This window comes from Macrobrachium nipponense, chromosome 17 (assembly GCF_015104395.2).
Source record: "Macrobrachium nipponense isolate FS-2020 chromosome 17, ASM1510439v2, whole genome shotgun sequence".
In the NCBI taxonomy this organism is placed as follows: domain Eukaryota; kingdom Metazoa; phylum Arthropoda; class Malacostraca; order Decapoda; family Palaemonidae; genus Macrobrachium; species Macrobrachium nipponense.
The window spans coordinates 2,536,733-2,549,232 of record NC_087210.1 but is presented as its reverse complement, the minus strand read 5'-3'; the positions used below and the strand labels follow the sequence as shown (position 1 = coordinate 2,549,232).

Here is a 12,500-nt window from a genome sequence, read left to right as displayed (position 1 = left end):
AACAAGTCTTTGAGACATCCTAATCCTTGTAACTCCTTGTAACTCCACCAAGCAGCTAGCGAAGACGTTCCAAGCATTTTTTGACCCAACTCTGATGTCGATTATATGCTCACTATGGCAACCTCACAGACGCCACCGACGCCGTCGCTGTCCTCTCTCTCTCTCTCTCTCAAAAGTCGCCTTGATACAGTGTGAAAAATGTTCGCCCTCTTTCTCTTTCTCAAAAGCAACCTTAATACAATGTCAAAAATGTTCTCTCTCTCTCTCTCTCTCTCTCTCTCAAAAGCTACCTTGATACAATGTGAAAAATATTCTCTCTCTCTCTCTCTCTCTCTCTCTCTCTCTCTCTCTAAGCAACCTTGATACAATGTCAAAAATATTCTCTCTCTCTCTCTCTCTCTCTCTCTCCTCTCTCTCTCTCAAATGCTACTTTGATAGTGTCAAAAATGCGCTCTCTCTCTCCCTCTCTCTCTCTCTCTCTCTCTCTCTCTCTCTCTCTCTCTCAAAAGCCTCCTCGATACAGTGTCAAATATATTCTCTCTCTCTCTCTCTCTCTCTCTCTCTCTCTCTCTCTCTCTCTCCCCAACTAATTACACACTTGAGGAACAATGGGACAGCGTTCTTACCGGCATTAATTGCTGTTCTTTGGCAGGTAATTAGCGGTGTTTACCTGCCTTCCTCTGTACCTCCTCAGCCTACTTACCTGTCGGCTTCAAATACCTCCTTGAGGACGGCTGGAGTGTCTTCGAGGATTTGCGTAAGGATTCTCTCTCTCTCTCTCTCTCTCTCTCTCTCTCTCTCTCTCTCTCTCTCTCTCTGTAGAACACACTGACACTCATACACTTATACAGATGTATATGTAGAATGCGTTCACGATAACGCTAAAATACACGAACATACATTTATTTATATAATATCTGTAAAAGAAAAGTGCCAGAGATGTTATTCTGTTGCTGTGTAATGTTTGGGAGATGATTTTGTGGGTTGGGGGTGTGGGGGAGGTGCGGCGGTGGTTGCTGGGGGTTGGATTAGGGTGGGGGAATGGGAAGAGGGACGGGGGAGTGTTTTTGATCAGAAGAATCGACTTGGATTCGAGTCTTTGGCGGAGAAAACAGGATATGACCGGATGTTAAAAAAAAAAAACCTAGTAACCAGAATAAATAATAAAAAAAACTTATAACATCTAAACTAACTTGTTTTTTTATTATTCTTTTACGATAATCTAGTGCAAATTAAATTGAACTTTTGATGAGAATTATTCGCCAATATTTGCCGGTAAAAAAAAAGAGCAAAATCTGTTAAAAAAATTGGTTAATTGTCTTAATGTCAAAAAAATTTTATTTGCCCCTGCATATCAATAAATAAATTAACCCCGACTAAATGTTAGGTTGCTAGAAATAACTTAAAATAACAGAATTAACCACTGAAATGTACCACAAAACCCCAACTGGCCGGAATCGAAGGCGGTCATCACTTGGATCGGTTACCAGCTTCGAGTCCCAGACGCCGTGGAAAATACTCGTGGCAAACCGGAGAGAATTCATGATTCATCAATGAACGCGAGACGGTAACAGCGTGCAATTCATTTGAAAAGAATACCGCCAATATATGAAAGTTGCCGGAAGTTTCTTTCTCCTATAATGGGGGAGGTGGTTTCCCAGTCTGCTTAATTATACATACTAGAAAAGTTATGTATAAGGATGATGATTGTCGTATTGACTATATGACATTTTGTTTCCACATCCTTAGATAGAGTTGGTTCCTTAATCATATCTCTAGAGGCGTCCTTTTTGGCCAAATTTTTTCAGGTCATCTCAGTTACGTTTGACCTTTTTTTTTTGTAAATCTAATCTGATCTCGTAACCTTTTTGTATCGTAAGGTAGATTTGATTTCTTACTCATATCTCCAGATATTTTTGACTGACTTTTTCAAGGTCATCGCAGGAATGTCTGACCTTTTTTAAAATCTCTAATCTGACCTTGACTTAAACCTTGACCTTATAATTACATATCCTAAGGCAGATTTGGTATCTTAACTAATATCTCCAGTGTCATTTGACCTATTTTTTGCATAAATCTAATCTGACCTTGACTGACCTTCATGACCTTTCATTGCCACATCCTCCTCAGGTGCAGCCATCGACGAGCGATTCCCCAATTTCGGCTTCGTCAGCAGCAGCAGCAGCAGCCTCCAGTGGTGGGGGGGCCGGGGAAGAGGACCCCCGCCTGAGGCTCTTCCTCCTGCGGGAGGTGGAGGCCCGCCGGAGGGTCGAGCAGGAGATGGCGAGGCTGAAGTACACCTACACGTCGCATCTCCACCACAGTCTCCACCATAGTCTCCACCACAGTCTCCACACGGCTCTGCAACCTCCCCACCACGTCCCCGCGAAAGGTTGGTTTGGGGGAAGGGAGGGGTTAGGGGGGGGAGGGAGGGAGGGAGGGAGGGGAGGGAGGAGGGAGGGGTGAGGTGATGGATACATCCTGAACAAATGGAAATTCGTCATTTCTAGTTGAAAAAAAAAAAAAAATTTGGGGGGGGGAGGGTGAGGAGGAGGGGTAGGGGGAAGGTGGCGGAATAGATGGATCTTGAACGAATGGAAATACGTCATTTCTTTTAAACAAAATTTGAACGAATGGAAATTCGTCATTTCTAGTTTTTAAAAATTGTTGAACGAATGGAAATTCGTCATTTTTTTAATTACTTTAAAAAAGAAAATCTTGAACAATGGAAATTCGTCGTTTCTCTTTTTAAAAACTATTTTTAACATGTAAATTCGTAATTTCCTTTTTAAATAATTCTTGAACGAATGGAACTTCGTCATTTTATTTTTTAAAATCCTTGAACGAATGGAAATTCGTCATTTAATTTTTTTTTTAATAATTTAAAAATTGTAAATTCGTCATTTCATTTTTGAAAGATTATCGAACGAATTTCCGGAAAACATTACACTTTTTGAAAAATTTGAACGAATAGGAATTCATTTCCTTTTTAAAAAATTCTTAAAAGAATGGAACTTCGCCATTTTCCTTATAAGAAAATTCTCGAGCGAATGGATATTCGATGAAAATATGGACTCTTTTTCTGCAAACGATTCTTAATCTGATTTCTGCAATGACGTCAGATTTTGTAACCTCCTGTCGTTTGCTGAAAGTGATTTTGTAACCTTGTGTCGTCTGAAAGTTACTTTTGAATTCTCCTCTCCTTACAGGGCCAACTGCTCTCATCTTTCTGAGATATACAAGTGCTTTATAATCATTAATTTTTCTACGTGGAATACGATAGTTTTATCTTAATGAATAAATTAATAAATATGGGAAAAGTTGAAATATATCACTGCAGAAAAATTCTGTAGCACAACGAAACAGAGAATATGAATTATTTCTATTTTCAAAATTGCAAATTTTTTTTTTTGCCGCTGCTGTAAAAAAAATGAGACGGGGAGAGGTATAGTAGAGAGAGAGAGAGAGAGAGAGAGAGAGAGAGAGAGAGAGAGAGAGAGAGATACCGCTGTCTCACTCTTTCGTAATAACGTTTATTTCCAGAATTACAAAGATTTCTTGCCACTGATGTTTAAGGTGGAGATTAGAAGGTATGACGTGGAGAGAGAGAGAGAGAGAGAGAGAGAGAGAGAGAGAGAGAGAGAGAGAGAGAGAATTACAAGAACACCGCCGTATCACTCTTTAATTCTGTGGTGCCAAAGTCATCCCTTAGCCAGAAGATTAGAAGGCACGACGTGGAGAGAGAGAGAGAGAGAGAGAGAGAGAGAGAGTAATTAAAAAGGAGAAAGTAGCCCACAGCTTAGTAATCAAGGCAGACGGAGGACACGAAGACACGAAGACATATTCCGTGTCGCACGCTACCCTGACGGAGATTACGATAAGACATACGACCCGCCCTGTCAAATCTGTATTATTTAAAACAATGGATAGATTTCGTGGATAACCCTAGGCGTCTCGATCTCCAGATAAGTGGGGGCGTGAACTGGTTGTGGGCTGCTTTGACCTGGGGCGCGGGTGAGGGCGTGGTCCTCTGGTATCTTTTCGGGCGCTTGTTCGAAGTTTGTGCGCACGGAAGGTAACTTTATATATAGATATATATACTCACACGAAGGAGGAACAAGTATACTGCTTACCGATAAGCCATCTCTACGACGTTCGCTCATTGCGTCAGCGGTTCCACGACATGGCGTGTTACCGCATGTCTACCACTGCAGAGGATGAAGCAATGTCTGTAATTATGACACGAATAATAGTTACATTTTCTATTATTATTATTTTTATTATTATTCAGAAGATGAAGAACCCTATTCATATGGAACAATTCCAACGAATATTATTATTATTATTATTATTATTATTATTATTATTATTATTATTATTATTATTATTATTATTATTATTCAGTAGATAAACCCTATTCATACTTAGCAAGCCCACAATAGCTTCCAAAGAATATTATTATTATTATTATTATTATTATTATTATTATTATTATTATTATTATTATTCAGTAGTCCACTGACTTGAAATTCTTAAGCTTCCAAATAATATAGATAGCAGATACTCCACTTTATAAAGAAAATAAATTAATAAATAGGTAACTAGATAAAGAATGAATTAAAATGCGAGAAGAATGCATTTTTTAAAATCTATTTACTCACTTTCGTACCGTAGTCACACAAGAAGGAGCAGAGATTAAAATAAAAATGACTGGAATAGGAAAGAGGTCAGTTTTGAAATAGGTCACGTCTTTCAACAGTTTAAAAAAAAAAGTAGGTAGGGGATCGGTAGTTTAGGGGAAATATGACATATCCACCCTCCTCCTGCAAATCCATTTGTCCGCCCCGGGTGGGGTGCTGGGTAGGTGCGGGATTGGGAAGGATTGGGAAGACGCGACAGGAAGCAGCGCCGGGTTCCAGCGCAGCATAGCGTGTTGAGTACCTCGAAAAACGCAGGGATGCCAGAAGTCTCTGGAGGACAATTACTTTTAAAAAATTACAATTATAATCACATTTGGAAATAGCAATTACTTGAATCTTACAATTACAATTAAATTACAAATTATATCCTCCAGTAATTCATTAAATTACAATAACTTATTATAATCTTATTTTCTATCAGAATTACACGAAATTCTGCAATTAATTAAGTTTCAATTACATTACAATTACTATAATTTCATTTTCAATTAAAATACACGAAATTATGTAATTAATTACATGTCAATTAAATTACAATTACTATAATTTCATTTTCTATTACAAATACACGAAATTCTGTAATTAATTACGTTTTACTTACATTTACAATTACTATAATTTCATTTTCAGTTAAAATACACGAAGTTATGTAATTAATTACGTTTCAATTACAGTTACAATTACTATAATTTCATTTTCAGTTACAAATGCACGAAGTTCTGTAATTAATTACGTTTCAATTAGATTGCAATTACAATAATTTCATTTTGAATTACAAACACACGAAATTTAATTTTCTATCAGAATTACACGAAATTCTGAAAATTAATTTCGTGTTAAATAAATTACAATTATTACAATTTTGTTTTCAATTACAATTTCACGAAACTCTGTAATTAATTACATGTCAATTGAATTCTGTAACTAATTACGATTCAATTAAATTACAATTACTATAATTTCATTTTCAATTAGAAATACACGAAATTCTGCAATTAATTACGATTGAATTACAGTTACAATTACTATAATTTCATTTTAAATTACAGATACACGAAGTTCTGTAATTAATTACGTTCCAATTAGATTACAATTACAATAATTTAATTTTGAATTACAAATACGCGAAATTCTGTAATTAATTACGTTTCAATTAAATCGCAATTACTATAATTTCATTTTCAATTACAATTTCACGAAATTCTGTAATTAATTACAGTTACAATCACTCCAACCCTGGATGGGAGCTAGCTCCGTTGGGACAATATCTTCCCGAAGTTAAATCTGTGTAGGTTGTTTACGTGGAGGTTAGAATATAATGAAATATTAATATAAGCATAAAAAAAATATATTCTAAAATACAAGTATCATTTTGCAAAGAGTCCTCCTCTCTTAACTGATGTAGGCAGACTTCCTCTCTGCCAGGCGCCTCGGCGAAGCTGCACTGTATCTTTAACAAACACTTGGATCGACTTAAAACTCCGTTCCACAACGGAGTTTTGGTCGTAAATTTCAGAGTATAATGTGGATGTAACAGCAGGCAATTCTCTCGCCCCACACGCCCCCCGCCTACCCCTCCCCCTCCCCCTTAAACTGAAGTTCGATATAGTCATTTTTTTTTATATAAGAGAAGGGAATCAATGTGGGTATTGCCAGAGAGCTCTCGGTGTTGCTGGAACAGTGATAGAGCTAGTACCATAATCTTCTATTGATAGGCCTATACATTCGTTATCTCGCAATTTACAGTGGAATTTGATTACGTTTAACATTCATTAACATCTCCATTTATACCTCGCATGCAGACTTAAACGCCAACGACTTTATTTTCGTATTATCTCTCTCCTTCAGATTGCCAGAGAGCTCCTGGTGGTAGGCACTGCTCGCGGCGTTGCTGGAATTGTGATAGAACTAGTACCATAATCTTTTTATAGGCCTACTATCATTGCCTACATCTCCCAAGTAAATTTTGCAGTGTAATTTTCCAACTATGTTTAAAACACTTTATTAACAGTCCCTCCGCAATTATACCTCGCATGAATATTTAAACGCCAACGACTTTATTTTCATATTTTCTTTCGTATTATCTCTCTCCTTCAGATTGCCAGAGAGCTCCTGGTGGTAGCCACTGCTCACGGGATTACTGGAACTGTGATAGAGCTAGTACCATAATCTTTTGATAGGCCTATACATTCCTTATCTCACAATTTACAGTGGAATTTGACTATGTTTAAACTCCACTAACATCTCCATTTATACTTCGCATGCTGTCTTAAACCCCAACGACTTTATTTTCTTATTTTCTCTCTCTTTTTTCTCTCTCCTTCAGATTGGCTGGAGACGTCGTCGACAGTGACATCCACTCCCTAGATCAAGAAGGTGCGCCGTCTGTCCGCCATATTGGATAGCACCACTCCCACCGCTCGCTCCGCTAAGAACGCCCAATTTGGCGTTCAAAAAATGTATCGGGGGAGGGGAAGGGGGCCTGAATTTTTATATTATTAGTGCGAGTTTGAACTCTGGTCTTTAGATACGGGAACCGAAGATGAGTAGCCACATATATAAATAAAAATAAAAAATAAAAAAATATGGTTAGTTCACATAGATGTCGTCTTGTTATCTCTCGTATGGTCAAGAGAAAATAATCATACATTATCGTTTTGTTTTCATATATATATATAAATAAATTCTTTTGGGTAGATTTTGCATTCGTGAAAAATATCGTAGATCGATATGGTGGAATGCTAGAAGTAACTGGATTTACTATTATTGATTATTATTATTAGTATTATATTATTATTTATTATTTTAGTATTATTATTATTATTATTATATTATTATTATTATTGACTTTTGTTTTTTTTATTTTAGGTTGTATTATTATCACCCTATGTTTTCAAAAACATATTTTGCTGTTGCGTATCTACTTTACATTGGAATATTTAAAATGGTCTCTCTCTCTCTCCTCTCTCTCTCTCTCTCTCAATCTCTCTCTCTCTCTTCTCTCTCTCTCTCTCTCTCTATCTATTATATATATATATATATATATATATATATATATATATATATATATATATATATATATATTATATGTATATACATACATATATACATACATACATACATACATACATACATACATACATACATACATACATTTTCAATCGTAGGCCTACAACATTAACACCTGATAGACAAAAAAAAAAAGATAAAAAAAACTCGTGGAAATTTGTACGATTGTTGATTTTAAAAAAAGGTCTCATAAAAAGGCTTTCTAACTCACGAATAGGACCTTTTGTTGTATTCTTTATTATTTTTTGCATTTTCTCAAGTGCGGTTAATTCAAGGGCATTTGATTATAGAATGTCTTATAGGTGCTATAGAGAGAGTGAGGACGTAGAATTAAAGAACATGTAATGCTATTATACGAAGTCCGGTTATAATCATATTACCAAATAGCCCATTCTGCTCTGCGAACTTTGCCTTACCGCAATAATGTATATTCTTCCATATTTTCAACTGATTTTCAATCGCTGATAAACGTTTGTAAGTTATTTCAAGAGTTTTGTATAGAATTCAAAAACTTTTTTGGCATTTTTCCTGTGCTTATCATCCTAGTTAGATAGGCGTGTATACCGAATGTTAAATGAGTTAGTAATTGGTTTATATTTATGTATTATTATTATATATACACGTGTATATAATATACATTATATATATGTATTATTTAAATATAGTTTTTATATATATACATATATATATATATTATATATATCTATATATATATATATATATAATATATATATATATAACATATATATATATATATATATATATATATATATATATATATATATATATATATATACTACATACACACAATACATTTAACCGTAACTCTACTAAACTCTGACAGTTCCCTAACTCATTTATCAAGTAGGTTTAAGCGGTGACTTTGAAATTACGTCAATAATTCTTTTTTTTATTTATTTTTTTTGTATCGTCTCAAAGATCTGTCAATAAGATCTCAAATTCTTGTTATCAACAAGAGGATGAATTATTGGGAATTTCTCAATTCCGTTGATTCGGCGAATTAGTCAAATACAACCGAATATGGAACTAAAAATAACATATTCACTAAAATATATCTAGTCATGCACATAAGAGCTGATCTTCAATTTGACAACATAACACACACACACACACACACACACACACACACTCACACAAGCACGCACGCACACAGTCACATATGAAGGCGTACACACCTAAAATATATGAAAAAAAAAGTTGTGTGAGAAATCACTTAAAACCAAAATATATATTTTTATTTTATTTTGCATAATTAGTTTATCCGTTATCATTTTATCATTTAATGTCAATGTCACTATAGATTTTTTATTTATTTTTTTGCATATTTTACCTATTCATTATTTATTGTTATCACGTGAAAAATCGAAATAAATATTTATTTTTTGCATATCTTATTTATTCATATATATTGTTTATCACGTGAAAATCGAAATGAAAATATTATATATTTTATTTTTTGCATTTTTTATTTATTCATTATTTATTATTTATGACGTGAAAATCGAAATAAATATTTTTATTTATTTTTTGCATATGTTATTGGTTCATTATTTATTGTTTATCACGTGATAATCGAAATAAATATGTATATATTTTTTGCATATTGTATTTAGTCATTATTTATTATTTATCACGTGAAAATCAAAATAATAAATATATATATATATATATTAGTATATATTATATATATATATATATATATATATATATATATATATATATATATTGCATATTGTATTTATTCATTATTTATCATTTATCACGTGAAAGTCAAAATAAATATTTTTGCTTATTTTTTTCATTCATTATTTATTGTTTATCACGTTAAAATCGAAATAAATATTTTTATTTATTTTTTGCATATTTTATCTATTCATTGTTTATTACTTATCACGTGAAAATCCAAATAAATATTCATAGTTATTATTTGCATATTTTATTGATTCATTTATTAATTTCTCTCAATGTATATAAATATTTTTTTTGTGAAGTAAATTATTTATTAGTGAATTGTATTCGAAGTTTGTTGTTAATGATTCAGATGGAATATGTTAGATAGATCAGCTGTTTTTATATGACAGTTATATATAAGTGTATGTATAAATATGTAAATACTTTTTTTATGCGCGTATACTTATACAAACTGAGTATCCCAAGTGTTTGAAAGGACGTGCATGCATATACGTGTATATAGATGTATATAGCCATGTGCATGCATGTATATTTAGTGTGTGTTGTATGTATAAATGCATATTCAGGCTCATACGCGTGTATGACGTGAATATACATGGACATACATGCATGAATAATTTTCAAGCAGGTTACTCGCTCGTATATGTATACGGGCATTGATGTGTGTGAAAAAAAATAATAATATTTGCTGGGTGTCCATAGTTATGTGATTGGTCTATTGTTCATAGTCGACTGAATAACTACTATTGTACATAGCTAAGATGGTCTTGAGTTCCGCTTAAAAAGGTGCAGAAAAAATCCCATTAATAAATAAAATCCTGTTTTATAGTCCTGTCGATATGCGTTTTTTTTTTTTTTTTTTTTAATTACTACTGTACAAAGCTAAGATGGTCCTGAGTTCCGCATACAAAGGTGCAGAAAAAATCACATTAAAAAAACTGTGTTCTAGATCCGTCGATATTTTTATTTTTTTTTATCTATTTTTTTGTTGTTGTGGGGGGTTAGTCTGAATTACTACTGTACATAGCTAAGATGGTCCTGAAGTCTGCATAAAAAAATTTGCAGAAAAAATCCTATTAAAAAAGAAAATTCCTGTTTTCTAGTCCCGTCGATATTCGTTTTATTTATTTATTTATTTATTTATTTATTTATTTATCTATTTATTTATTTTTAGTCTGTAGGCGAAAGAGAGAGGGAACTTAGTAAGGAGAAACGCTTTGCACTCATTTAAAAAAAAATTAAAAAAAAAGAGCTAAAGTTAGTTTTTTTTTTTTTTTTTTGTTTTTTTCATGAAGACGAAATACGTTACCTCCTAAGGGTTATATACATATATATATATCTATATATATAATATATTCAAAAAGAGCTTTCTGAGATGTGTGTGTGTGTGCGTGTATTTCCTTGAAGCAGGAGAATAATAAATGTAAGAACTGAAGGTTGTCTCTGATTTACCCTTTATTATTCATTGTCTTCCATTCACGTCTGCAACTTACCTGACGAGATCAGGTAACATATATAATATTATATATATATATATATATATATATATATATATATTATATATGTGTGTGTGTGTGTGTGTGTGTAAATATTATATATATATATATATATATATATATATATATATATATATATATATATATATATATATATATATATATATATATATATATATATATATATATAATATATATATATATATATATATATATATATATATATATATATATATATATATATATATATATATATATATAGTTCGGCTATATGAAATGCATATTTTTTTCTTTATACATTTAGCTCTTTGCAGAGAATCAAGGGGCTGTATTTTACTATTATTATTATTATTATTATTATTGAGAACATATGATATTAAAATGATAAATGAAGCATCACTGGAAATCTTTCAGTATGGCAGTTCAAAACGCCAAGAAAAGAGAAGAGAGAGAGAGAGAGAGAGAGAGGGTGGATATTTAGAAAGCTGGCAAAGGAAGAAAATACCAAAACTGGAGAGAATCATTACCTTCTGTGCGCTTGGAAAGAGAGAGAGAGAGAGAGAGAGAAAGGGGCGATGATAAAAAAAAAATAAAATAAACCAGCAGTTTTGTCAGACCTGACAAAACAAAGGAATGGGTTGGAAGAAGGACATGTAACAGGGATATAAAAAGGCTAAGATGGGTTGGAGGAGGAGGTGGGAGGTAGGAGGAGGAGGGGAGAGGAGGGAGGGGAGGGGAAGGCGAGGGAGGAAGGAAGGGGGTGGTCGTGAATTTGGAGAGGCAGGTCTGTAGGGCCGACGGGAAATTTGCGTGTATGTATCTGTGCGTGTGTGTGTGTGTATACGTGCGCTCCACCAACCCGCGCCTCCCCCCCCTCCCGACGACGAGAAAAAAATCAATTTTACTTTGTTATTGAATGCATGGGTACTCCTACGTGAAAGGCAAAGAGTCTCGCTCAAGTGGAAAATGAAACAGGTCTCCAGGGAACGCCTCGATTTTTTTTAGACATTCAATAAATGCGACGCCGACCTGGGGGCCCCCGAAACATTTTCAATGTGATTGGTACTCTGTACCAAAGCTGCTGCTGCTGATGCTGCTCTCTCTCTCTCTCTCTCTCTCTCTCTCTCTCTCTCTCTCTCTCTCTCTCACTCTGGGGCAACGCTTTTTTTTAGTTTTTTTCAAAAGGGCCTTTTTTTATTTTTTTTCCAAAGCCTTTTATGGCAGGATTTTTTCGTTATTGTAAACCCGGTGTGTCTTTGGATATGTTCATTTTCTCTCTCTCTCTCTCTCTCTCTCTCTCTCTCTCTCTCTCTCTCTCTCTCTCTCTCTCTCTGGACAACGCTTTTTTTTTATTTTCCAAAGCCTTTTCTGGCTGGATTTTTTCGTTATTGTAAACCTTGTGTATCTTTGGATATGTTCAGTTTCTCTCTCTCTCTCTCTCTCTCGACTCAAGAGAGGGCACAAGCATCAGACAAGCATCACGCACACACACACACACACTCAACCTGCAAAAATAACATTG

The 12,500-nt window shown here is 33.8% G+C and overlaps 1 protein-coding gene across 1 annotated transcript in view; it reads left to right on the top strand.

Annotated features, from left to right (window-relative positions):
* The window catches only part of LOC135196477 (SKI family transcriptional corepressor 1 homolog-B-like), a 91,554-nt gene extending 88,301 nt beyond the window's left edge, over positions 1-3,253 (top strand). The window contains exons 8-9 of the mRNA XM_064223329.1: positions 2,131-2,392; positions 3,210-3,253. Of these exons, the coding sequence (XP_064079399.1) occupies positions 2,131-2,392; positions 3,210-3,253 (306 nt within the window). The remainder of the gene's footprint in view (positions 1-2,130; positions 2,393-3,209) is intronic.
* The last annotated feature ends 9,247 nt before the right edge of the window (positions 3,254-12,500 follow it).